The 27,936-nt window shown below is 41.6% G+C and overlaps 1 protein-coding gene across 7 annotated transcripts; it reads right to left on the bottom strand.

Annotated features, from left to right (window-relative positions):
* Positions 1-400: 400 nt before the first annotated feature.
* On the bottom strand, positions 401-27,936 carry CTTN (cortactin). Of its 7 annotated transcripts, XM_074586368.1 has the most exons (18): positions 27,798-27,936; positions 26,891-27,006; positions 24,507-24,590; positions 23,999-24,072; positions 22,493-22,622; positions 19,283-19,393; positions 18,530-18,584; positions 17,891-18,001; positions 16,924-17,034; positions 16,187-16,297; positions 14,824-14,934; positions 13,012-13,067; positions 11,869-11,938; positions 10,759-10,907; positions 4,012-4,101; positions 3,723-3,918; positions 2,729-2,800; positions 401-2,179 (listed from the first exon to the last, which is right to left on the bottom strand). In XM_074586368.1, exons 3-18 carry the CDS (start codon positions 24,588-24,590, stop codon positions 2,043-2,045), a joined length of 1,668 nt encoding a protein of 555 aa, XP_074442469.1. In that variant the 5' UTR covers positions 26,891-27,006; positions 27,798-27,936; the 3' UTR covers positions 401-2,042. The 7 variants fall into 7 exon arrangements, with proteins under 7 accessions (XP_074442469.1, XP_074442471.1, XP_074442473.1 ...); XM_074586370.1 differs by lacking the exon at positions 14,824-14,934; XM_074586372.1 differs by lacking the exon at positions 16,924-17,034.

Below are 27,936 nucleotides of genomic sequence, written 5' to 3'. Positions count from 1 at the left end.
TGGCATCAAAACCACAGCTCACTGGTACTTTTAGCAAAAGTAATAGACACATAAACCAAAACAGATCCTGATGCTAAGGTGTTTAAAAAAACAAACCAAAACAAAATAACCATCTCTCCTTTAAGTTCACCCAAAGGCTTATTTTGATCTAAATATTTCCACAGGGAAATAGGAGTAAAAAAAGACAAAGCAAGTGGGGTTCTGAGGAAAAGAAGGACATGGAAGGCAGCAGGAACCTGAGCGTAGGTGCCCCTCACGACAGCGCTGAGCATCACGCAGCAGCTCGCCGTAGGAAGGATGATCCGTCGGATATAAGCTCATCCCAGATAAGCTTGAGACGAGACGAACTCTTCGTAACAGCCTGACAAAGCAATTTAAAAATACAGAAATATTCCATGCCAATGGTTCAAAAAGTTTATTGAATATTTAATTTACAAAAAATCATATCCCTATGAGGTGTTCTATGCAAAATTGGATAAAATAAACTGCATATAAAACCCAACCCTAGTAATGCAAATACAACACAGAAATGAGACCATGGAAAGGAAAAAAAAAAATAATCATGACACACATATGACATTCATTAAGGATTGTCCCAACCGTCCAAGAATTGGTTCAACATGATGCCTTCTTCCTTCCTAGATGCATTATACATTTTACCATTTTATACAGGTTTTCTATATTCCGTTGGTCCAAATTTAGAGTTTAAATAAATTCTTTGCAATCTTTCTTAGCTACTACACCAGTTCTGCCATTCCCGTTTTGATCAGAAGGTGGAAACAGACAATACATACATTGAACACGTGCACTAGTAGATGCAACTTGCTATCTTTGGTAGGGACCCTAAATCTGCAGTGAAGTCAGCTTTCTAGAACGACAAGAATTTCAGGTTTAGTTCTGGCAAAGAAGAGGTTTAATGTTTGCTTAGTAGAACGTTACTGGCAGTTTCTGTTGAATGTACAAAAAGTACAGTTGTCTCTTGTACTGTTTAAAAATCGAGATCATTTATACGGGTTTTAAATCTAATTACTTGTATTCACATTCCTTGACTCAAATATGGTTACATAAAACGTCATTACTGCACAGCAGGGCAATTCCTTGCATGAACAAAGGATGTATCGCACACAGAACACAACCGCAATCCCATCCTGCCTTTTTTCTCCCGTTTAAAGCAATGAGACTGTTCCTGCAGGCAGTCGCACAGATTTGGATGCCAGTTTCCCTTTGAATAAGCAAGAATCTCGCCGAGTGACTCAACACTTGCAGAAGTAACTTTTCCAAGTTTTCCTGGGAAAGAGGAGGGTGAAACAAAACCAAAAAGTAAAAAAAATTGGGACAATCAGTGCGAGAGTGTTTGCAGCCCTCCTCTGGCATAACATGAACAGGAGGAGTAGGAGCAGGAAAAAGAAGAAAAAAAAAAAATCAATGCAAGAGCCAAGGAACTTCAAAAGAAGGAAAAAGTAACCAGACTGTTTCCTTCATAACATTAATATTCCATAAATATTGGACAGTATTTGATTAACTGCCATTAGCTGCAACTTTCAAGCATTCTCTTTGCTTTTTCACGCACTATCTGGAAAAGAAAAGAAAAAATTATGCACTTCCCCAGTCCTCTCCTCTCCTACTTAGTGGAAATGCAAATAACCTGCATAGCCATGATTTTCTTAGCTGAAAACATTTAGTGGAAGACTAACTAGACTTAAACACTAAGTAAATCCGCTCACTTATGAGTAAAACATGCAATATTACGACAGACAGCTAATTGTCCTCAAAAAAGCTTTTTATGACAATTGCTAGTTTGGCAGAGAACAAATGTTTCCAAATGCATGAAAATCATTTTAAGAGCCTTAGTGAAGAACATAGTAGTTACAATATATTAGCGATTTCTGTGGCATAAACATTTTAAAAAGCATCAGCAAAGTATTAAATATAAAAGCAATATGTATATACCCCTCCATCCTCAGAAAAGCATCATGATTTGTAGTGTATTAAGTCAGATTTATTGACTGGGGAATTAAGGCATAACCAGTAGACAATAGTCTTTATTGTCTCAGCTCCACATAATTTGCGGGGAACAGCCCGTATCGGCCTTTGCAGACACCCCTCCACCAGCCGTCATCGATCATTTCTATGTTTGTGATGATGTCATCTGGGTCAAAGGAAATCTCGTCATCACCCGCTGGAAAGAGAGGTGAAGAGGCTCAGTGCTGACACAGGAGTCCACACTACAATCCCGCCTACCAACCCGCCGTCGCTGAAAAGAACACCCATCCCAACTGGGCACGGGGCAATTGCAATCCATAGAGATGGACGCTTCCTCCTCCGAGTGATGAGGTAGTTGGTTCTTACCTACTGCATTTTGGGTGCGTTTCTAACTTAGAGCAACAGTTGCTACCTAACACACTGAGAACCGCTTCACTTTCTTGATCGCTCCTCAGAATGAACCAGTCAAGATTTTACACAACTATGTATGCCAAGGGTTTAACGAGAGTGTTACCGCTTGGTTAAAAAAGATTTTGAAAACTTACACCGTTTCCAGAAACAGCAGCTAGGCATTTTCAAAAGCATCTCAATGCTATTAATAAATCACTAAATTCCTAGTTCTTCATATCTTCATTTCAGATATTACTACAAGAGTCTATACGATGAAAGGCAAAGGAAAAATCCCGACTTAGCTGTGCAGAACAGAGTTTTCAAAGACAAGGTTAAAAACAAGAGCTTTGCTTACCAGCTTGATAATCATAAAGGGCTATGGCTGTAATTCCAAGTTCATTTTCATATTCATCGTAAGCATTTTCTTCTAAAGAGAGAGAGAAGGAAAATGAAAAGCATGAAGCACACTACCCATCACCCCGAGTTCTCTTCTGTGGTGCTCCTCCTGTAATTCTACTGCTAACCCACAGAGGAAGCAGGGAACAAAGTATGCAAGTTTTCAGCAGTGCTGACGTACCTTCTGAAATGGATTTTCTCCCTAAATCACACACAATTAAAGCCTAAAAGGAAGCGTTCACAAGTAGGCATTTAATACAGCACAAAATAAAACACTTTTGTAAAATGTGACAGAACAGCTGAGCCCAAGATCAGTGTGTAAGGGACTATTTAATACTTTGTTAGGGTTGCATGTTGTGGGGGGAGAGGAAGGGGCCTGTTTAAAACTTGCCCGTTTTCATACCAGAGCAAGGAGGTTCATTCTTTGCCCTTCATTTAGTAACCAGAAGAGATGACAAAAATGGGAATTCAAAAGAGCTGTATTCTTTCAGTTTCATTAGGTTCAGACACCCTCACTCCACTGCCTCGCAGGCATGGAACACATCACAATCGATTCTGAAGTCCAAGAACTGCTGACAGAATTTTTGGCTTGGTAGCCCAGCACCAGCACTGGCTCAACACACATTTAATCTCCATCTCTGCACTTTCTTCTCAAGTTGAGCCACATCACACAGCACGGAAATGGTTACCCCTACATTTCTTTTTGAACTGACATTCTACAGAGCGCTGTAATTATTCCAACATCATCTCACAAAAGTTAAGTAATTTCAACCTTGCTCTAGCCACATCTTAATTTCCTAATTAAAGTTTGTTGGTGGAGAACGTGAAAAGTCTCATCAGACTAAGACTTTAGAAAACCAGGACAGTGCTATCAGCAGAACTATTCATTAAGTTGTTGCCCAAGGAAATAATCTTTATCTTAAAGGGCTTCATATCAGAAACAAACACTCTACCTGCTTGGTAATGGTCTCCTGCCCCTGCCACTTCATAGACAGTCTCTGGTTCATATTCTGCCTCTCGCTGACTCACTGCTTCTTGGTAGTCCGACTCTGCAGCTTTGTAGCCGGACTCTGGCTCACAAGCAGCTGAATACGTTGTGCTGGAATTCTTGTAGGCAGACGCAGACTCTGCTTCATAGGAAACTGCATCCTGTGGAAACACAGGTGAGGTTCAACAGGGTTTTGTAAAAATGTTCCTACGCTGAGGATCAAAAACCAGATACTGAAAGCGATTCTAACAAACCTCATAGACTGGGCTTGAGGGTGCCTTCTGCTCAGTTGGCTGCGTGGTAGGAGATGATGGTGGAGTTTGTTTCTTGGCTTTAGCTTGTTCCTTAATTGAAGAAAAAGAAAAACTTCAGCGCAGTTTAATCACTGATGTCATGACACTGAACAAGAAAAAACCCTCCAACAAGAAAGATAAGCCAGCAACTTCTGAAATAACTGATGCAAATAGGGAGCAGAAGCAGGCTGGACCATTAGACCTGCCTGAAAGTTTAGACTGTCTGTACACTAAAGCCTCAGAAATATAGCAAAGCAGAAGAGAAAAAAAGTGAAGAAACAAAAACCACACAATACGTATGCATAAATGTTTAAAAAGAGAGTACCCAATGTTCTTTGGCACGTTTCCATAGGAGCTGCAGGGTTTCTGTGTTCAATAGATTCACTCTGTTCATTAGCTCGCTGGGCCTCATGTCCCGTTTTAGCATAAGTTTAGAGAACCTGAAGCCCGCATGTTCTAATTATACAACTGATACATTATATTTGATGAGAAATGATCATGCAGGCTCTTGCAGGTCTGCAAAACACCTGCCAAGGCAAAAGACTGAATAGTTCAGGCAAAACTAAGTCCTATATACTGACAATGAGAGATTCCAATGTTCAGAAGAGTCATATGTGGTAGAAATAAAAGCAGTATTGCTATTGTGTTCTGTGACACAAAGAACGTGGATCTGAATCAAGTGTTCTGCCACTCAAGCACTTCACGCTGTGCCATCCCACCTGTGAATCAGAGGGCAAATCCGCAACCGTCATTAGAAAGCCATTCATTAAAAAGACAGGACACAGTAGTGCAAGAAATGCTACATTGCTTGCACAACCTAAAAAAAAACCAACCAAAAAAACAACACCCCACCCAACAGGCTCTAAGCTAGCTATTAGATTTTGCCTCTCTTTACCATAGGTAAAAAGAAAACTGTGGATCTAAGACCGCACTTTATTCTTTATTGTAAAAAAGAAGGGAGAATATATGTTATGGGAGACACTGCACTCCAGTTGTTTAGGTCCATCAAGCTGTAAGTCCTCAAAGGATCCTCAAGAGAAACTGGAGTCCAGAGATGAAGTGATAGGACTTTGCCACAAAAAAATTTCTTCCTTTCCTTTGTTTGTCACGGCTCAAAAAAAAAAAGTACATCTAACAGAGAAAACAAAGTGTGTCTTGAGAACAGAGCCAGCTTTGAAGACAATTCAAAGCTTGGTGCTGTGCTTTCTGGAAAAAGTCAGTCCTGATGTGAACAGCCTCCCTCACTTTTAACTCCTGTGCTACAGATAAAAAAACACTAGCAAAGTGTTATTAGATGTCAAATCTAAGTTTGGGGACAAATTTACAGACAACATTTTAGAATAGCCACAACAGAACTGCCATAAAACATTTAATTGCACAGTCCCCCCCTCAGGCTGGGTTTCTTCTACACCAAAACGCTCCACGTGAAAGAGCATCCTGCCTTGTTCTCTAAGGCAGCAGAGGCTAGCTAAATCATGAGGCACCCGTTGATTCAAAGCAGCAGTTAAAGAGCTCCCTGAACACCATTTGACTATGTGACATATGTGAAAAGCAAAACAGAAAAAGGATTACCAGTAAACAGGGTTCTTGAAGGAATGCAGTCCATATGTACAGTCCCATTGTGGGAGTACGTATGCCCACGTACTTACTTAAAGTGAGAGAACTTTCTGTCTGTGCAAGGAAGTTCACTTAAAGAAATAAAGTTCACTTAAAGAAATAAAGTTCACTTAAATCAAAGTCCGTTCCCACCCTTTACAGTATCTGTGGATGGTGTGGCTTTCATCCATTGCCTTTTCACGCTCAGCCTGTGTGCAAGGGGCAGCGCAGACAGCGCCATTTCAGTTTCCCCTTAACCTCATCCTTCCTCCCTCAGTGTCTGCAGAATCACACAATTAACCATGGAGATGTTAAGTCTGGAAGAACATTAATCATCTGGTTACGGTGAAATTTAAATACCAGCTTTGGAAAAAAACTTCAGCTGTGTCCAGGCAACAGAATCTTTGATGAAACACAAGAAAAATCAAGCATAACGGCTTGAATTTAACCCACACTTACGGCAAAAATAACAGTAAAGAAAGAAAGTAATTTTTGAGAGAGAAAGGGTGGTGGGGGGGAAAGACATAACAGTTCAATGACTCATGAGAACCTGTGTTACTACATTTAAAGCCTTCTGGGGAACTGCTTCCTCAGCAGGAAGAAACCTCAATGAAAAGCTGAAAGGGTAACAAAAGCCTAAATTCACCACCCTCCATCCACAGATCTTACTTATGAGCATACGATCACCTAAAATGAACGGCAAGAGAGCTAATGGAGAAGCTGAACTTCTTTCCCAACTCAGCCCAGACTACAAACCTGTGCAACAGAAGGGAATACTAAGCAGAAAGCCTGACTACTTTGGCAAGATTCGTATGATCAGTCATTTCCTCCTCACTGGTTAAAAAAAATGGCTCCAACTGGGCCAACAGGAATAGTCTAACGGAGAGCCATTCAGCATCTGTAGCGTGAAGTGGATTGTTTCAAGATTGAGATGAGCGAGTAAGACAAACTATTATAAAGGTCAAACCGAGAGAACTGAAGAAGTGACTGAAAGGCAAAGAAGGCCCAGTGTCAAAACGCACAGGTCACACTGGCACAATGAGAGCCAACAGGACGATGTCCTGCCCTACCCTAACCACAGCGGTTGGCGCCAGGGGTACCTGGAGAAATGCATGCACCAGTCCGTTTGGCCAATCTCAGGGTGGCACCCAAGACCAAGCCTTGACACAAACCTCCTCTGAAAAAGAAGCATCAATACTTTTTGTCAGCTGTGCAACCTTCCAAAAAATTCACACAGCCACCAGAGCAGATTTCCCCCTTCTTGCCAAGGACTGCAAGACAGTTCATCTGTCAGAGCTGAAGGACTGACATGGGTGAACTTCAGAGAGTTGCTTCCCCCCCAACACTTATCACTTAGGGCAACTGCTGCTTTGAGGGAACAGAGGATCTCTCCCAAACCATATTAGACTGTCATCACTCATAAACAAAGCACGAAAGCTTTGTCCTCCAAATGGACCAGATCTCCAGAGCACTGGCACGTAGCTGCTGCTGCTTGTGAAATGCAACTGCGCTGCCATGAAATCACATGGTATTTTAGAATATACTGATATCCCTACTTGTCAAGACAGAGTAACATAAAGGGCATGCCCCTGGAGACACAGCTGCCACCACATGAAGTACCTCTTTTCATCTTGAGGAATGCTGACTCGCTTCTAGCAAAGATGCAGAACAAAAAACACATATGAAGTACAGAAAAGGTCACCATGAGGTATCAGAATTGCTACATGCCCTAGCGAAAAGACCCTTTCATGAGCTAGTTACCTAAGAGGTGAAGCACTGAGTTAAGGATAAAACTACTAAACTAAATCCTGCAAAGATAAAAATGCTACTCGCCATAAGTCACAAGTCCTAATGTTATCCTGATCCAATGTGCTGACAGAGGAAAACAAATGTCAAGAAAAGGGAGATCTCTTGAAGGAGGAGCAAAACTGCACTTCCAAGAGCAGTGTACACCTCAAGGTTGTCTCCAAGTTGTGTCCAAAAACAGTATTTGTTCCCGTTCTTTGTCACTCCGTGGAACAGACCCCAGAGCTGAGGGACTACAGCTCTTTGAGTAGAGTTGCAGTGTTGGTGGCAAGGACAAGGACTGAGGAGGATGAAGAGTGAAAAATCGCTTTGTCAGGGAAATAACCAGGTGCTAGAGCTAGATACTGGCAACGCATAAGCTTAAACACACTGAAACATGCTGGGAACAGTGGACAGAAGTTCAGGAGCAGAGACAGCCTGTCAATAGGTAGAGGAGCTATGGGGCTACCAGCTGAATGGCTACACTAGAACGTGGTGACACAAGCTGATAGCATTTTGCTGTGGCTCTGAGTGAGCAAGTGCTGAGGCATTTAACTTTTCTCATCTGAAGAGCTCCCAGAACAACTCTATTGACTGGATGCGTTTCAGCTTTACCGCTCCGAGGAGAGGGGAACCAAGTGACTCCCCCCAAGGCAAATGTTCAACTTTTCTCTGTGTGGCTCAGCGCTGGAGGGTGGTGCCAATGCTGAGAATGACACAGAGCAGTTCAAGTTGACTAACAGAGTAGCACCCTGGAACAGGCTTCCTGACCTTATCAAGTAGAAAAGACTGAATTCTTAGCTTCAGCTCTTTATCTCTTCTTCTCCCAGCTTTAAGAGAGTGGCAGATGCTTTGTTAAAGGTGTAACATGTTTTTCTCAAGGACAGTAAAAAACCCCAAACAGTATTTGGGGGAAAGTCCACAAAGAACACAGGGATGAAAGGCAGCTTAGAGGAAATCACTGATACAGAGATGAACTCTCATTCATTTTGTGACACATGTATGCAGTGAACGTACGCTCACACTGTACATCTTGAAGCCATAAGGCAAAAGAGGTGATAAGCTGAAAGAAAAAAGAAAAAAAAAAAAAGACGCAGAAATCATTTTAGATAGCGAGACTTGATTTATACTATAAAACTAGAATTTCCCAGATTTCAAACAGAACTCAAAAGGAAGTTAGCAGTTTTCAGAAATCAAACTATACACAAGATACATGAGCCATGCAATTTCAGCACAGCAAAACTGCAGAGCCCTTTCAGAAGCAGCAGCGGCCTGCACTGTACACCTGTGAACAGCGGAGTTGAGAAGCCAACCAATGAACCGGGCAGGGGAACTGGCTGGGGTAAACTGCATGTTTTATTTGTTAGGGTTCATTTTCCACTTTTGTGTGACGAGACAGATGCTTTGCTGGCATGAGTGCTGCTGTGAGCAGCCGTGCTAGTTTAGGCTGGCTTAGTTAATATGAAGTTAACGTGCAGTTTCACTGCAGTGTATTTTCCTTAGTTTAGGAAGATCATAGCTAGGTTACCATAAGCCTACCATGCATTTAGTTTTTCATGCTTGTAAAATAAATTATTTACACCAAGTCTAAATTTGTGATGAATTAGACCACATTGATGGAACGGGATGAACATCTCACCCTGACATCCTGTAGCAGCATCCCACTAAGCGGAAGTATCTACCACATCTGAGAAACCAGCCATTGGGTCTGCCCCATTTGTCATTAGGCAAATGACCAAACAGATCTGAGAAACCATCTGACAGTCTTTCCTGGATTCCAGATGTCTCACAGAGGATGCTGAGGCAAGTTCATATGCAAGAGGATTTATTAGCGGGGTCTGCAGCTGCCAGCATACATTGGTTCTAACAATGAAAGACACTTTTGGCAGAAAATAAAAACAAAGAAGCAGAAAGAGAGATGGAAGAAAGAAGGAAACAGGAAAACTCCCACATAGCCAGCTAGCAAGAGCAGTGATGAGGGTCCCAGACAAGAATTCTCCTCTGGGGGGGATCTCTTCAGCGTAGCAAGTGGCAAAGATGAAGATGATGAGGATCATCATTTTTCCTGGAGTACTATGTACTCTTCATCAGGACCTGCTCAGTCTCCCTACTGGTTATTCCTGCTTGGGACACTATTGGCACTAGCTGGAGCATGCTATTTCAGCATCAGTGGTGCATACTGGTTGGCTGTTAAGTCTCAGTGCACACGTATGGCTAAGTAGCATTTATTCAGAATTTAAAAGACTCCTATCTTTTTGTGTCCTATGTTCAGTCTTCTCTAGTATAAACTAGTATCTGTAAAACAAGAAGTGAAGGAGAAGGGGAACAGAGGGACTATTCTTATGCCAGCATCAATTGATTCCCACTCCCTGCCATAATATCAGCGTGAGGCCATGAAATCAGAGTAACAGCATGGGGCCACAAGGGAAACTGCCACAGAGGCTCTGGACAAACACTGCTACGGCAGGAAAGGTTACACAGCTGCAGACAGCAGGCCCTCAGGATTGCTGATGACAAGGCACCTCAGGCACCGTGTAATAAAGCAAACGAACGAGACACGAAGGACAAGCTGCTATTAACGCACTAGTCTGTCCATATCAGCAGCAGAGTTTCACCAAATATGCAAATTCTATAAAGCAGATAAGATGGAGTTTCTGACTAAACATTTCCTGGAATTATTTTGCTTATGAATAACACAGAAATCACAAAGCTTTTGGCCGTGCCAATACTAAACTAATTTTCTTAATTCTCAAACTAAGATTCAATTAACATTTGGAAGATTATTTCCCTCATGGGTGTGTGCTACACCAATGGGTGGTAACACCTCCATCCTCTACAATATTGATTCCAAAAAACCTGCATCACCAACTATCACCCTGGTATTAAACTTCTTGAATAAGCATTCATACAGGGCCTTTTGGGGACAACATGTCCCCTTATGAGCTGCTCCATGCCCAAGGAAATCTGGTATCACCAAAAGGCAGAAGTACAGTAGGAAAAGGTCAGACTGCAAAGATTAGTGGTCAAAACTAGCATACATATTTTGGGATAGGCTGAATAAAAAAAATGATATAGTATTAAGTTTTACCCTATCACCCTATCTGATGTCTGATATACCTGTGGTGCCTGCTCACAGGTGTCTGGATTCACAAACAGGTAAAGCACAGGTACAAACACAGGCACAAACACAGGCAAATGCACAAAGAGCTTTAAAGCCTAGCTGGAAAGAAGGAAAAGTATCTTTTCTTAAAAGATTATCTTTTCTCCCAACATTGCGTTGAAACAAGACTAGACGCCCTGCTCGAATGGAATCTGAATCTTACTGACCTCCAGTTTCCTTCGAGCCTCCTCCTGTTCTTGTTTCTCCCTGGCCATTCTTTGTGCTCTCTCAGCTTCTGCCTTCCTTCGGTCTTCCTGCTCTTTTTCCTTGGCTAGGTTTTCAAAGTTAGCTCGGATGCTGCTTGTTTTATTAGCAACTGTAACATTTTAAAAAAATTCAAGTCAAATGTTGTTGTTTGACGTTCTCTACAAAGGTAGTATGGCATGAGTTCTTGGTACAAATTTCTGCTAGGATTGAACATGCTTCAGCTCTTCTGGTCTCTGAGCTCAGCTGAAGGAAGTCCTTCTATCCCTCTTCTCCCCCTCCCCTTTCAAGTCCAAACCTCTTGTGCACCACTTTTCTCTTATATAAAAACCTCCGCAACACTTCTCCCTCCTCTCCTTCATGGTACAGTCTCCACCACTCTGCTCCCCTACTCAGTCTATTCTCCATTCTGATGCTTTTTATTCTCCCTTTCTCAACTCTGATGACCCTCAAGGAAAAAAAAACAAAACAAAAAACCACAAACCAAAACAACCTCTAAAGGGAGGAGGGAGCGAGCAGTTGAGGTTGCTAGAGACCTGCAAATACAGCAGTTCCCTCTAGATGATGCTTACTCAGCACTACTACATCAACAGTAATATCACAGAATCATAGAATGGTTTGGGTTGGAAGGGACCTTAAAGATCATCTAGTTCCAACCCCCCTGCCCTGGGCACGGACACCTCCCACTAGACCAGGCTGCTCAAAGCCTCATCCAGCCCGGCCTTGAACACCTCCAGGGCTGGGGCATCCACAACTTCCCCAGGCAACCTGTTCCAGTGCCTCACCACCCTTACAGTAAAGAATTTCTTCCTGATATCCAATTTAAATCTACCCTCTTTCAGTTTGAAGCCATTACCCTGTGTCCCATCATTACACCCCCGATAAAGAGTTCCTCCCCATCCTTCCTGTAGACCCCCTTTAGGTACTGGAAGGCCACTATAAAGTCTCCTCGGAGCCTTCTCTTCTCCAGGCTGAACAACCCCAACTCTCTCGGCCTGTCCTCATAGCATAGGTGCTCCTAGGTTTTTGAAAACAATCACCTCCAAAGAAAGGATTTGGGGCCAATGCCTTACCAGCTTCTATTGGCTTGGTCTTCTGGTAAGTTGATGTTGGTTTCTCAATATCTTCAAAAGTTGCTGCATTCTATCAACAGAGAGAAAAAGAGTACATTTAAAAAACACAAATTCATGAAGACATTCAGACAGCTTCAATCTGTGACGTTTTATTGTGATGTTGCACCTATGGCTTTTTTTTCAGAACACCAAAACAAAATCAGGAAGAATCAAAACGTGACAAATGGAATAATTCTTTCTGTACGTCAAAATATGTAAGAATTAATCTTCAGGGACAGTTTTAAGCACATTAAAATCCTATTAATTAAAAAATGTTGTTTATGAACAAATGACTTATCAGAACTAAAAACGAGGCAATGTCCAAAACATTTATGGTGTAGCTGTCACTGTTCTAATCCATATTGTGCAGGATTTCTACCAAGGTAAAAGCATCCAGTTCCCTTAAAGAAGCAGATATTGTTAAAAAAAGCTAGGTTTTTTTTAAATGAATGGTCTTGAGTCCTGAAGCCACAAGTAAAAAAATCCTACAGACTTTCAAACTCCTGTACTTTCTCACTTTTAAGTGTCCTACATAAAGCTGAGAGTAAATTTATTCAGTAGATAAATCTCAGTAAGGACTTTTTCATCTTCTTTTAAATTTAGAAATGGAGAGGTAAAAAAGAGGTATCAGCTGCCCTATTCTTCACTGTTATAGAACACTAAACGAAATTCTCCTAAAGACAAGGTCCCCCATAATCAAAGTGGGCAAAGTTGGTAGACATCAGACACCTATTTTAAGCAGGCCACTAAAAGGATATCCTCAAGATATAAGGCATTAGCTAGTTGCTAGAAGACATGACTGAACTTGTGGAATTAATGGATTTTCTCATTCTTTCATATAAATTTTGCTATTCTTTTATTTCCATGCTTCAGTTTTCCCTACTTAAATATATATACACTACACATGTACACACACATATGTGTGCATTAACTGGCATCAGCTCTGTGTGTATAAACTTGATTTTTAAAGGATTAGAAAAGCAAAGAACTCTACTGTTAGGCTGGAGAAGTATCCAGAAATAAAGAGCTGAATGCTACAGATGTAACCAGATTATTTTGCATCTCTACAGACTATTTAAGTCACGGCTCTTTTAAGCAACTTACCTTATCCATCCGATCTTTCTGTACACCATACTTCCCACCAAATCCTTTCGAATAATCTAAAAGCAGGATAAAAAGGTTAGGGTAGGGAGTTTGTCATCCCTCCCATCTTTCTGCCAAATGCAAATAGCCATTTCAAATGCAAATAGCCATTTCAGCTGCATGCAGAGATACAGTGACAGCCGCCAAAGAAAATGCAACTTGTTTTTTGATGCAGAAAGGATACATAACCGCAAGAGCCTTCAGGTACACCAGCAGATGACAGATTGTGGGCCACATGCATTCTTTGAGTAAACATTAAGCTGAGGACTGATAAGGTATCAAGCAAGGAATAAGGGATAAGCCCTTCTAATGCATCACTTCTGTAACACAGCCTTTCACAGCACCAATTCTTAGCCCTCTGCAGTAATCATAAAACCTAAGCCATTTTGCTTTGCTCAAAGGAGCGATATCCAGTCTTCGGTGACCACAGAGGTGTTTTATTCTCTTTAACTTGGTAAATTCTATGAATGGCAGGAAAATATAACAAATTTCTCATTCCAGTGGATTTAGTCGTGATACTCAACTGATGAACACTGAAGTCATTGGTAGTAACTCCTGTTCTACATATGGAAAGGGGCAATTCCACAAGACAGCACGAGCCTGCAACAACTCACCACCACAGAAATGGGGTGGCCACACTATTCCGTACCACCCCTGAGCTCCACACTCTTGCTCTCACCTGATGCTGTCTCCAGCACTTGTTATATTCCCAAATCAATTTAAACTCACTAGTGGCATTACTAAGAAAAACAACAAAGAAACCCTAACAAGAGTAGCTTTCTGCTCTGTCTAGTGAGTTGTACTCAGAGAAATGTCTGATGAGCACCAGAGCCAGCGCAATAGAAGCAGCAAGAGTGTGTGGCTGGAAAAAAAACCTCTTTCTGGTGGCAGTGAGCTGTAGGAATGTGCCCTTAGACTCTGTAGATGGACAGGCTTTCCTATTCATCCCTGGAATACAATTACAATTACTCCTTCTCCTTTCAGCCCCAAAACCACTTGGGCCCCCTAGACAGCTATTTTAGTGTTTGTACTTCGGCTCTGGCTAAGGCACATCTGACGCTCTAAAAGTTTGAATTTGTGTCACTGTAGCACGGAAAAATATTGACTATCAAAATGAACAACCTAATTTTCTTCAGCTTTGTATGTATTTTCAGCCAGAATAAATATACTACACTTACATTTTCCTGATCCAGACTTCTCACTTTAAGATAACGGAAAACCAGGAATTCATGGTTTGTACCCCAACTATTTCACAATGAATAAAGAGAGCATTATAACAGTATTTGCTCACCCAAGAACCACAAACATTCCCTACTTCTTGTTTTAAAGACTACAATCACTTTAAAATGATCTTGCCATAACCCATTGCTTATTAAAGATTACATGCATGGTTCTTATCTGAATATTTTCCCACCAATTTATCTAGGCAAAACTTCACATTTAGACTCTAATACTGGTAAGCAGGATGTCATTAACATCATACTAATAATACTTGACATACTAATGTCATTATTATCACAGTGTATGCATAGCTATTAACTAAATGCATAATGCTGTAGAGCTGTTAACTGAACATTGGATATCTGTTTCCTGAATACAGGCTTGCTTTATGCAACATTTTAAGAATAAAATGGAAGAACATTGATAGATCATGTAGGAACAGAAGCGCAAGAAAGTGTCTGCACATTACTAGCATCAATCTACTCAGACGACTATTTAAGACTGTGTGAGAAGTGGCTGCACTGTTAAGAAAGTAACAAGTGAAAACGGTGCCTTGTTGAGATTCATGCTTGGCTAGTTTCTCCTTGTAATCAAACCCCACAGCAGATGGGTCCTGCCTTTCTGTCTGTACACCAAATTTCCCTCCGAAACCACTCTTATAGTCTGAAAAAGCCACATGTAATAAATTAAAATGAAGGGAGGAAAATAAAGAAGTTTAGTCAGAGATACTCAAAATAATTTTTGCAGTATTTCTCAATTACCAATAATTTTGGATGGTGGAAAAAAAAAAAAAATCGCAATACATTTTTGTAAGAGCAAATTCAAAAGAAGTTTCCACTTGAGATTAAGAAGAGGTCAACATCAGTTATCAGACATAAGAACACCATTCTGAAGTCACAGAAAAAAAGCACTTTTCAACATTTTTCATACATACTGCACAATGCACTTGCATTTGATCAACTTTGTGAACACAAACACACACATAGTATATTCACCAAAACAAAACGACATACAAAAGGATACGAGAGAATAAAATGAGCTTCCTTCATCAATGTGGTTAACATTTGTACACTATAGATCTGACTTTTAAAGAGGTGTTAAGATAGGGTCCACAGAGACTATCCTTCAGGTATTTCTACACAGCATTGTTTAAAGGAAGGAAGAATATTCCTGCTGCCACACAGCTTGAGGAAAAAAAGCTCTCAACTAAGAGCTATGACCATTCCCTACTGCTGCCTTAGAACAGCCATTTTAATATATGGTATAAAATAAGGGCACAAAAAGAGGGCTGCAGGTAATCGTCTTACAAGAAATCTGCTGGAGCATCCAACAGAACAATAATCCGAGGATCACTTTACTTTCTTTAATTTTTATTTTTAAAAAATTAATTAATTTAATTTCTTTAAGTAAAGAGTAGCGACGGGCAGAGGGGTGGGGAGTAATCATTATTTTGTAACTTTTTGTCTGGGTACCAGTATTTCATGGGAATAGGTACCTCACAGGCAATGAGACAGGACTGCATTAGGTATTAAGATTTCCCTCGCATGAAAATAGGGGTATACATAACAGAAACCAGAAAAGGGAGATCATCTGTGGAAAGTACAAAGGAATTGCTAATTTGTGGTTTGCACAACTCAACTGAAAAAGGAAAAAAATAATCCAGGCTACGTGCAGATCCATGAAGGTTCTGCAGTAAGAAAGCCTGAACTTTCAGCGACCCAGATGTGTTAAACCTGCTTTGCAGACACCAGTACAACCGATACACAGCAACTGTTCAAACATGGAAAAAGGAGACTCATGTCAGCTACTGTAAGGTTGTGGCCAAAGATACCGGGGAGGAGGGTTCACACAGGGAAGAGAAAAGTCAAAATGAGGGAAGTCCGAAAGAATGGCAGAGAATTGTGAACTGATATACCTTTCTGGGATTCGTGCAGCTGCACTTTCTCCTGGTGATCCCAGCCAAGCGCACATTTGTCTTGTCTGTCTGTCTGCACTCCGAACTTGCCTCCAAACCCCTTTACATAATCTGTATGCATGAAGTTTCAGAAAACATTATTGCAGTTTATGACTGTAAACAGTATTTAATAAAAAAACAGTAACATATGACATGATAAGCTGTCCTGTCATTAATGATACTACCTTTTCACACTCCTTCCCCCTGCTACACTACCTCAACAGAGGGAAGGATACCCATTCAGTAACTCCAGCATCACGATGCAAGGAAGCACCACAAATCCAGTGAAGATTACAGCACACAGACTCAATAATATTCTGAGATTTGAAGAATCTGATGCACTTTCCAACTAAAGCCATATAACACACGCACATATATATATATATATATATATGCACAACATAGATATATATAAATAATGAAGGACCTCACAGTGCCTCTGAATACTATAGATCTGTGCAATTACACAGTTATTGCAATAACATCCATATGGACAGAAGGTCCCTTGGAAATCAGATTGTGAAACTCAGGGACAGTTTACAATGCCTTCCTTTTCATTTAAGGGAGACAAAAATCTGCGCATACACAAAGGACAAACACATATTTACCACACAAAAAAATCCCAAACAAAGTATTTTTTCCCAGGTTTAAAAGGCTGATTGATTTGAACTTGTATTTTTAAATAAGATAATAAAAACCTTTCTGCGATTCATGTTTTTCCGTTTTGCCTTGATATTCAAAGCCAACAGCACTTTTGTCCACTTTGTCCTTGTCAACACCATATTTACCACCAAAGCCCTTGGAATAATCTAGAGATAAGAGTGAAAAGAAGTGTTCAATAACAAAATACTACCTTGAAAAATTGTGATAGTCAGACCTGCTATCACTACATTACATATTAAAAGAAGCACTGACATCCCCAGTTAATTTTGATTCCAGGCACTGAAATCATAAATTCTTCAGAATACATTCTCTCAGGATGGAAAATAAAATAACATCATATATAGTTCAACTGCTGGGCAGTATCAGCAATTCTGCCACTTGACTCCTTGATAAAATTGTAAAGACATTTACAGCAAAGTGAACTTCAAAAACCATGTCAGCAACAGCCTGGATGCTTTTAAACAAACACCCCCTTCTTCTCTTTAGCATTTCTAGAGTGCAAACATTTCTTTGAGATAAACACAAAACAGATGGCAAAAATGTCAAAATTTTCCAATAAGATGGTTGATTTTTGATCAGATATGCCTGGAAACCCGATTAGCAACACAATATTAACTCTAAGCACTACCAACTTTGATAAATGTTTTAATCTATAAACAGATCATTCTTCCAGAAACGCTTCTCTGTTGCGGTTAAGCTGCTTACAGTCTCAGTACTTTAATGTACAGCTTTTCAAAAGAAGTTGCAAAAAACCTGCAGAGAAACCCACGTACCCTTCTTCCAAAGTAATGGCAGTTGGATCATCACTTAAAGCCAGTCAGACCTATGTTTTAGGTTTCTTTTTCAGGAGTTCAAGCTTTCAGCAACATAACTTTTATTCAGTGCTAACTTTCAGCAGGTTAGGAGTGCAACAGATGTAAAAAATTAGTATTTTACGTCACTGCCCATCATGAATGCCTACCACATCACAGTACGAGCCCACCAACACGTGTGTCTACTCACCCTTCTGCGACTCGTGTTTCTCAGTTTTACCCTGGTAATCAAACCCCACGGCACTCTTGTCCACTCTGTCAGCCTGTACTCCGTATTTTCCACCAAAACCACTTGAGTAGTCTGCATTGAGAGTGAAGCACAATAAAAATTAAATTAAGAAGCTTTTAATAGAACAGCCTCTTATCCTAGCAATTGAGCGGAAAAAAAAAGTTATTTCAGAACTGAAATATTACTCATTAGCACACAAAATCGAGTTTAATTTTAAACACAGAAAACAAGATAGGCAACAGTCCTATAGTTTATGACGGTTCCTCTTAAATCTACTCCCCATTTCCAACAGGGTGCAATACAGCAAAGAACAACTCCCAGTCTTTCTAAAATGTCCTTGAACCTCACTTCTAAAAGAAAAGTAAGACTCATGATGACAGGCTATTTCCTTGTCTTAAAACCCCATCACCTCATGAAATTGCTTTGAAATTCATTTTTTCACCTTCTCTTCCACCCAAACCCCTCAACATTTGATTCACTGAGCACACCACAGTGAGGCTTCACTAAACAAGGTCTTTTACAAACAGTAGAAGAACAGAGTACTACTCTATTATTTATAAAAATTGAGTGTCTACAGAAGTGACCACCTCACCACTTTACCTTTTTGGGAGGCGTGCTTCTCAGTTTTCCCCTGATATTCAAACCCAACAGCTGACTGGAAGAGAAATAAAAATGCATATATAACAAAGAGTTACATATTAGTAGAAAAACCGCACGCACTTCAGTGGACAAACAGCACGCAAAGCTTCTGTGTCTTTCCATGCCGCTCTGACCTTCTTGATCAGGAACATAAATAGCTATTTAACTTATAGCCCATATTCATTTACATGACAATTTAGTACATGTACTCGTGGCAAGGATTTTGTCACCCCTTGCCAAAGCAAATTGTTCTAGCAACATACTGTAGTCTTGCCAGGTTCATCAATTCAGTACAACAGGAATTCAGCATTTCCATGCAGAGATTGTTAAACAGTCTTGGAACGGGATGCCAATTATCCTGCCCAGTAGCTCATGTTGCGACACAGGACAAAACATCCCCAGAGTCCTCCTTGTTCTGTAGTATTCACACTGATTTTATCCTCATCAAAGAACCCAGCCTAGCTAAAAGGCATATTTTAACTTTTCAGTTTTCTTTTCAACTCATTTCAATTTGCCATAAGGGCTTTTTTATGTTTTGCTTTAAACAGAAATTCATCTCCCTAACAGTCAGCGTTAGCTTACTGCTAAACTTTGAATCCAGCAGGAAGAGCAGACCACGCCAGCATTTTAAGGTATTGGAATTTTTCAGCTGTACATACAAAATGATAAATTCAATTACTGCGAGCAGCTGCAGTACGAGTTGAAACTGCTTACCTGGTCAACTCTATCAGTTTGTACTCCAAACTTGCCACCAAACCCTTTCACCGAATCCACTTGGGAGCAATGCTTGGAAAGCTTGGATTGATATTCATGTCCAACGGCTGACTAAAAGAAATTGGGAAGTTCAGAAATGGCCAGCAGTTCTATACAGTTCTGTATGTAAGAGAAAACACTGCAACCAAGTAACCTGAGGATAAGCTTCATTGCCTACATGCATCATTGCCACTCTTCCTGTTGAAAATAACTTCCCTGGAAATTGCTACTCACTTGAGTAGTCTTTACAAAGACTGTCACGCTGTGACCAATACAGCCTAGGCAAGGGAAGTGCCAAGAAAGATTCTGACAGCAACAACTGTATTTTAGGAAGACTGTTTTACACTCTGGATTTTTACTTCAAAATCACAGGAATGAGAACAAGAAAGATACAGACAGAATCTTGATGGTGTTCATGCAGAATTTAAAAAAAGAGTTAGTTCTAGATAAAGTTCACAGCCTTGTATTTAGGCACATGGCTACATTTCTCTTTTAGCTAACAGTAGATTGCAACCAAACGCAACTACAGCTAGGTTTTCTATTGACATTCTTTTAGGGAGGCACCCTGCTCTTCTGCATGAATCAAAATTAGGCATCTTCTCTCTATAGCTTCTCCTCACTTGCAAAACAGCATCGCAAAATGAAGCGGTGCATCCACATCAAGACAGAGCTCTCCGTGCTAAAGGCATCCCAGCCCCGCAGTCTCCCATTTGAGCCTGTCCCTGGAACTGAAAACAGCAAGCCAAAGTGCAGTTACATCGCACTGTGACTGGCTTCAGGTAAGATACAAGGATATGTAATTCCACACCTGAAAGTATATGCAGCGTTTGCTGGTGTTACATTAACCTAGTACTAGGATACCCTTCTAGATCCTGGATTTGATGCTAGAGTCTAGCACCTTGAGGGGTGCTAAGTATTATACCCCAAAAACAGTTTTTTCTTGCCCAGTGTCAAAACTGAGCTTGAAAGGCTGCACCCTGTGACAAGCACCTCTCCTGACCCAACACCACCACCTGCGGCACCACAGGTCCCAGCACCGTGCACGGGGCCATCAGCATGTGTGGCTGCAGCAGAGCTGCCTCCATGCAGCTGCCCCGAGCTCTGACCTTTGGGGAATGAGAACCTGCTTATCTCGTACCAGTAACAAAGAGCTGGACCAAGGTTAATTAATTTGAGGACACAAATTGTAAGTAACTTGGGCTTTTACAGTATTTGCCTTTTTTTACATAGGTGCTGGGGGGAAACATTCCCAGCACTTAGGAACTACCAGGTAACAGAACAAGGATGTCAATAATAAGACACCACCGTAACTTCTAAGCAATATAAAAGGTCCTTTCTTTTCCTGACTTACTTGTTCTTTTTGCAGGTGTTCTGTAGTAGAGTAACTGTTAAATGTGACAGAAAAGGCTCCCACCTCCCTTCCTTCTTCCCATTAGATGGGGAAGACACGAAGCTCTGAAAACCCTAGGTTTTATGTGGTTTTACATGATCTCTCTTTTGTTATGCCAATTGAGGTAGGTAAAGGTTTAAGCATGTTGTTTTCTTTATTTGGTACCAGCACTTTCTGCATTTCATCAAATACCAAGCATTACAACATATCCCTTTTCAGAAAAGACTTAGAAAATAGATTTTTCTCGGAAATCTGTACTTCAGAGTAAATTGCCCTCATAATTCCTCAGCACAACACTCTGCTACATTTTAAATCAGTTATGGAGGTCTAGCACATAGAATGATGTAACTGTTCATTTTAAGTCAGCATCAAGGTTTTGTCCTAAATGCAGGAAAAACCTGTACCATCGACGATACTGCAGTAACACTCATTTACTTAAGGTGAGTCAAGCCTTAATACTAGCACACCTGCACAGAGCCACAGATACCTGCAAAGGAGAGATCCCAATGATAAGGTTTTAGAACTATAGTTATAAGGAAGAAAGTTTTATTAAAAAAATAAATTCTGAACATCTCCTGCCACCAGTATCACTCAGATGGGTGTGACCATTATGTTTTTCCTGATGATTAATTCTGGCCTACAGGAAACAGTACTCACTTTTCTTTCTTTCTTTTTTCCCCCATGGACACAGGTGAGGGGTAAACTGCTGACATTAGAGAGCTATGCGGCTGCAGAACAGGCCTAATGGTCAGATCTGCTCAGCAATTCCTTGCCCACATTCAAAGGTTAGATTAGCCTATTTCAAAGGTCCATTAAGAATTATACAGCAATTTACTCTGGAATATCAGAATTCAGAAAAAATTTAAGGATGTCAAATTACTAGAAACCCAGAAAGTAAATACAGTAAGAAAACAAAATCATTCTCACTCAGGAAACAGTCTGGCTCTTATTTTAACAGAGTACATGAAATAAAGTAGCCAGAAGTTGATATACCTGTCTAATCATCGCGTCTTAAGAATTATCACTACTTTTGTTAATAGAGCGTAACTTAAATAGCCATCAAGTCCTTATGTAAAACGCTACCGTCTGACTGAAGTACAATGATTTTTTTAAATACTTGGATTACTTGTCACTGTTCACAGTTTACCACTGTTTATGAAAACTGCCCTCTAATTTAAAAGACGCAGCACTTCTTTGTTCTTTGGCAACCTCTATAAGCACAGAAGAGCTGGCGCAGCATCGAAATAAAAAAAACTACTGGATTTATTCATGCATGAAGTACTTCCTTAATTTAGAAATATACTTTTAGAAACCTGAATGTTGACTCCAGGGGAATCCACCCAGGACATAAGTGAGTAGACTTGCTCTAAATTCAGAGCAAGCATCAAACAAAAATATGTGGGGCCACTGCACAGCCCAGAACTTCTCATCATTCACAGATTCCTAATTTGCCACCTGAAATACTTGTTCCTGATGCTTCAGGTACTTTAGTTCAGTTCTTTCTGTAGGAGTACCTTGATTTAATTGGGGAATGGAGCATGATAGTCTGACAGATTTGGGTAATAGTGGTTACAAGTGTTCTTGTTAGAACACTGTAAGTGTTGTGCTTCTGCCCTCAAAATGAGCTTATGCCATGATCTGAGTTTCTATGTCTCCAAACCTAGCAAAGTTGTTCCAACTTTGCAGCTTCTACAAGCTTAACTTACATATATAGTTGCACCGGCCACAGGCAAGGCAAGGCAAGGCTTATGATATCATCCCAGGGAAGCATTCATACTTACTTTATCCATGCGATCTTGTTCAACGCCAAATTTCCCTCCATAGCCATGGGAAGCTTTCGGTCCTGTTTCAAGTTCCTTCTCTTTGAGGTTCTGGTGTTCTTGGAATACGTTCTCTCTCAGCTGATGAATACTTTAAAAGAAAGATAGTTAAGCAGCAAGTTTTACTACAAAAGTTTCAGAAGACAACTTCAAAAAGATGCAAAATAAAAAGTATGATGATAAAAATCTCATCTTAAAAGTTGGACAACTTGTATTTTTCAAGCCCTTCCTATTTTTTCAGTGCACAAAGCACTTCATCAGATTCTGAGAAACAGAATTTATTCCACCGCAAAACACTTGTCTGGAAAAAAAAAAAGAACCAAAAGGAAATTGTTGGTTTTAAGACGGATTTGGAAGGCTATTTTGCTATTTGAACAGTCAATCACCCAGAATTCATATGTGCCTGAAACATACTTTCTTATGTCCTAATTTAAGTTCTTTCCAACACTTTTTATTTAGATGGCAACTTTTCAGAATAGGGATCATCTCTTATCATACAGTCCCTATGGTAACGGGACTCTAATTCTAACTAAGCATTCTGGACACAACTGTAACGCAAACTGAGGATGCAAGGAGACATGCACCTCCTTTTCCCCAAGCGTTCCCTTGCAATATGCAGGAACTGAACTAACAGTAGTGCAGGGTACATACAAGAAGGACAAACTGAGGTGGTAATCTGTACCTTAAAACACTTCCCACTTGAGTTTAAAGCTTCCTCAGGCGTAATTCAGCCAGTAGGCGTCCCCACTGCACTCCAAATAGGGCAGAATAAAACTGAGCCCTGAAGTAAGCCACAGAGTTCAGTCTCTCTCTGTTTACAACACTGACGACATTTATTCCTAGCTTTGTACCACGCGGGCTGATACCCCAGAAATACACAAGCAAAACCAAAATGAAGATCACAATCACAGATTTCCTAAAACTACTTTAAAGAGAAGTCTTAGACACTTTTCATAACAAGTACAAGATTCAGAATGTGGATCATCTGTCTCACATAGCCCTTCATGATGCATTCATCTGCTTTTCTGCCACAGGGCTCAATTTGTTACTTTGCCAGAATTTTTATGAGTTTGGTAGCAGTTTGCTAAACAAAGCCTAAGAATTAAGGGACCAAATGTATCCTTAAAGTATCAAACTGGAGCTGCTCAGATCACCCAACACAAATTTCTCCCCGGCAGTATTGGCTCTTACACCAAAACAGAACAAAGAAACTTTCCAGACACAGAGAGTCAGGAAAAGTAACATTTCCAGTTACAAAGAAAGATTTAAGAGTCCCTGCACCATAATTCTCATCTTAATTTCAGATCTGAAGATGCTGACGTATTTGAAAGATCAGCAATCTGGCAAATAATCAATCTTCTACGAGACTCTTGTTTTAATTATGAAGATACAAGTAACGGAGAACATGAGCTGATTAAGTCGCCTGGGATTGTGACTATTAATAAATTCAAAAGAGAGCTGCTTTACTTGATGTGCTCTTGATGGCCGGATCCTTTCACAGTTTTAGCTCCCCAGCGCTGTTCTTTCTCACTCACATCATTCTGCGAAGGACACACACAAAGAGTTAAAAACCCAAAGACATTACTAGTTATCTGCACTTTAGAGTTCACAGCAAAAGCCTTCAGTGGTCGGTGAGATCAGAAGAGTTCAGAAAAGCAGTTAATATCACCTTCACTTCTGCTGTGAGCCCCGTGCTTTGTCCGTTGCTGAAACGCATGGAGCACACATTCAGCCCCAAGAAGGCGCTGCTTCTTGACACAAATCTCTTCTGTACAGACCTCCCTGCAGTACCCAGCCAAGACAAGGCAGTCTCATAGTTAACCACCCACAGGCACAAAACCCTCATTCTCCCTCCCTCCAGGAATACACTCCCATCAGTTTACCTTGCTGAGACATAGCCCCCGCCCTGAAGAATTACTCTTTATCGCGTTACAGAACACACTTCTGCTGAATCAACAAAATTCTAAAGCCGTACCACAAAATCAGGATCTGTCTCCCAGTCATCGGCTCCGTCATCCTGATTGACAGAAATGGTGTGGCCTACAGTAGCCTTCCACATCTGCAACACCATCAGAAGAAGTACTGTCACACTCCAGTTACGTCAACTCATGTTATATTATGTGTAAGCTGATGGAGACACAATCCAAAATTCCCAATAAAGTATGTTGTTTAACCACACGAACAGAAGCTATATTTGCAGTGAAAGTAGATTTGAACATTGGCTCTCAGGTTGTCTTCTCAAGCCACTTTGAAAACCCCTTTTAGTTTTCCTATTGGCACTGCAAAAACATTAGGAGCAATCGCTGACGTGATTTCAAATAGCACAAGGAAGTCTTTTCTCACCCAAATTAATATGTGTCTTTTCTTCATTCACTGCACTGAAAGACTTCTCTTTAAACGGGTCTCCAAACCAAAAAAACCCAACATCCACTTCCAAAGACTATCGCTAATTCTAGATCCCATGCATATATTTAAAGTATAGGAACAGTCGCTTTTTTTCCCAGCCACTACTAATGATGAGCATGATAATATTTATTAGGCAATATAACCTACGCATTTCCTCTGTTGTGTAAGGAGTTTCAGCATTATGAAAGAAATCCAAACAACTGCAAGAATTTGCATGCAGTGTAGACATTAGTCCACCTGCTTGGAACAACCGAGTACGTGAGTTACTGCATTTCTCAGATAACCCCTTGTGAAACACATACACAAACTCAAGTGTCTTGTCTGACTTTCAGGAGAAACGGAGGGCGAGTGCTGGAGTACCGACAGCAGGAAGCAAAACTCATAAAAAGACAAGCAATAACACCTTGAAACAACATTCAACACCTAAGTGGCTAATGATTTTGGGCATCTCATTTTCTGGAAACCTTATCCCCCATGGAGTATCAAGTTGGACGCTTTTAATTAACACTTTGGAACATGACTAGTAAGCAGAATATCTGACCTGCCTGGTGTTAGTGGCTGTATTTTATATTCTTTATCAAAATCAAAACAAATTAATTCCAAAAAGCAAAACAAAAACAACAAAAAAAAAGCTTTCTGTTCTCCCAGCTTGTTCAGGAACACAAGTCCGAAGAAGGATGTCTTTTCTTCATCATTATTCTGCTAGAATTCAGTTCTTTAACACACCATAATTCTGTCCGCTTACCTTTATCTTTCTAATTAAGAATAGATTATAAGGATGATTATCATGGACTATTTCGTTCACACAAGCATAATCCAGTAGCCAGAATAAAAACCCCCTTTAAACGAGTAACTAATAAACCAAAGGTAAAGTGCACAGAGAAAAAAACCACTGCTGGCTCTGCAGCCGGACAGAATAAGCTGACCAGCCAGTTTTATGGAGCATTTCAGAAATTTCAGGGCTGGAAACAAGAGCAACAAAAAAATTGATTGTCAAACCCCAAAGTAGCAAATGACAGAGCAGCCCGGAAGGAGGGTGTAAGAGCAGAGCAGATGACATCCTGACAAAGTAGGAGTACCTCTCCCTTTCTGTTTCTTCAGGTCTCCCATCTCCAAATTCCTACAGCAATTAAGGAACTAGCAATTATTACTTTACTTAATATCTAGAAAGCTCATGAGACTACATATTTATAATAAAAACTGCTGGAAAGCGGAACCGAAACAGCTCAGTGAGGAAACTCAACGTGGGGTCCAAGGTCTAACTTTGTAAGCAAACACAAACCTATGGTCACTCCTAAGAGGGACGGCTGGTACCGCCCCCGCCCCGTGCTCCACCACACTGTACGAGTCATTCAGAAACAGAATTCAGGTGACAAGAGCCGAAGTGACAATAAATACGCATGTGGTTACTATATATATTTTGTGCAAAACACAACTTTTTTCCCCAACTACTTAGTCTGAGCATTCACTTGATTTTTTTGTTTTGCTTTGTGCATTCAGCTGTGCTCGGGCATTTAAAAGAACAAAAGCCAGACTGAAGTCTAGATTTCTTTGCTTCCTCCTCAAACTCTCACGAACAGGAAGGAAGGAAGGATTTCACTCACACTCCCTAACAAAATCCAGAATCCACCACGCTTCTTCCTACATTATGCACATAAACGCCAACATTTTTCCACACCTCAAGCCTGTGTTCTGTAAAGTGAGTGACAAAAGGGACCAAAGCAGCCTAGTAACAAGGGGTCTCAGGCAAGACTTCTGATTCCTGGTGGGGAGCTAACAGGAATAAGCCCGGTTTCCGCAGCAGCTTGCTATTCCAGCATCTCTTCCGAAGCAGAACGTGGAGAAATATGATCTATTTATGAGTCACCGCCTCACATGGTCAAGTTTCTGAAGGAAAATGAAAACGCCACGGTTCAAATGCAAACTGAGGCTAAATATATGCTTTGAATTTACCCGGCCAGCTCCGCTCTCCGCCGCTGTTATGACTAATCAGCGATCACAGCATCCTACCGGGCACCTTTAGTGGCGCCCTCGGGAACTCCCTCTTCCCCAGGGCCTGGGACCAGCTCCTGGAAGGAACAAAGGGGGATGCCAAGGCCGTAAGCCACGACACAGCACCGCAGGCGAAGGGAACCAAAGAGCAGCTCTAGGCCTTCGCCAAGGCTCGATGAGGGCAGCGGGGACACATCCCGGCCTGGCTACTTGCTGGGGACCCGCTGGCCGCCCCAGCAGCTTGCCGTGCCCTCGGCAGCACCGTCAGGACACCCGAGGAAAAGGATTTTTGCAGGGAAACTCCTCTCTTCTGAGTCCACTGTGATAAATAACCTCAGGCCCAGCCTTCGCAGGCTACGGCCACCCCATTTTCCTCTCATCGCCACCAGTCCCTTCTCCAGGCCCCCCAAGAGTCGTAGAGCAAACGCTTTTTCTTTTTTTAAGTTGCCTTTGAGCTACGGTCAGCTTAATAGAGTTTAAAAAAAATGAAAAAAAAAAAGAGAGAGATAGTCACGTAAGCCTGGCTCGGCCTTTCCCCAGCGGAACGCCCGGCTGCCCGGCGGGGAGCGCCCTCCCGGCCCGGCCCCCTCAGGGAGCTCGGCGGGGAGAACCCCTTCACCGCCCCGCCCGGGCCTGCGGCGAGAGGCCGCTCCCCCCCGGCCCCAGCCCGGGGAACGCCCGTCCGGGCCCACCACAGCCGCCCTCCTCCTCCTCCTCCCCCGCGGGGCGCGCCCGCCGCCGCCCCGGCCCCACAAAGCCACCCGTGGCTCCGGTGGAGGGCGGGGGGGGGGTACGGTGAGGGTGTCACCCCACTCCGCCGGCGGGCACGGCGGGCCGGGGAGAGGCCCCGCGCCCCCTCCCCGCTTACTCTGCCGCCCGCCGCCTCCTCCTCCTCCTCCTCCTGCGGCCGCCGCTGCCCTGGCTCCCCGCCGGTGCTTCCCGGGCTGGCGGCGGCGGCTGCTGCTGCTGCAATTTCCGCTTCTCCCGAGCTCCCACTTCCTCTTCCC

Source organism: Larus michahellis, chromosome 4, assembly GCF_964199755.1.
Source record: "Larus michahellis chromosome 4, bLarMic1.1, whole genome shotgun sequence".
Taxonomy (NCBI): Eukaryota; Metazoa; Chordata; class Aves; order Charadriiformes; family Laridae; genus Larus; species Larus michahellis.
Note: the sequence above shows the minus strand (reverse complement) of the source record. Positions and strands in the feature narration are given on the sequence as shown.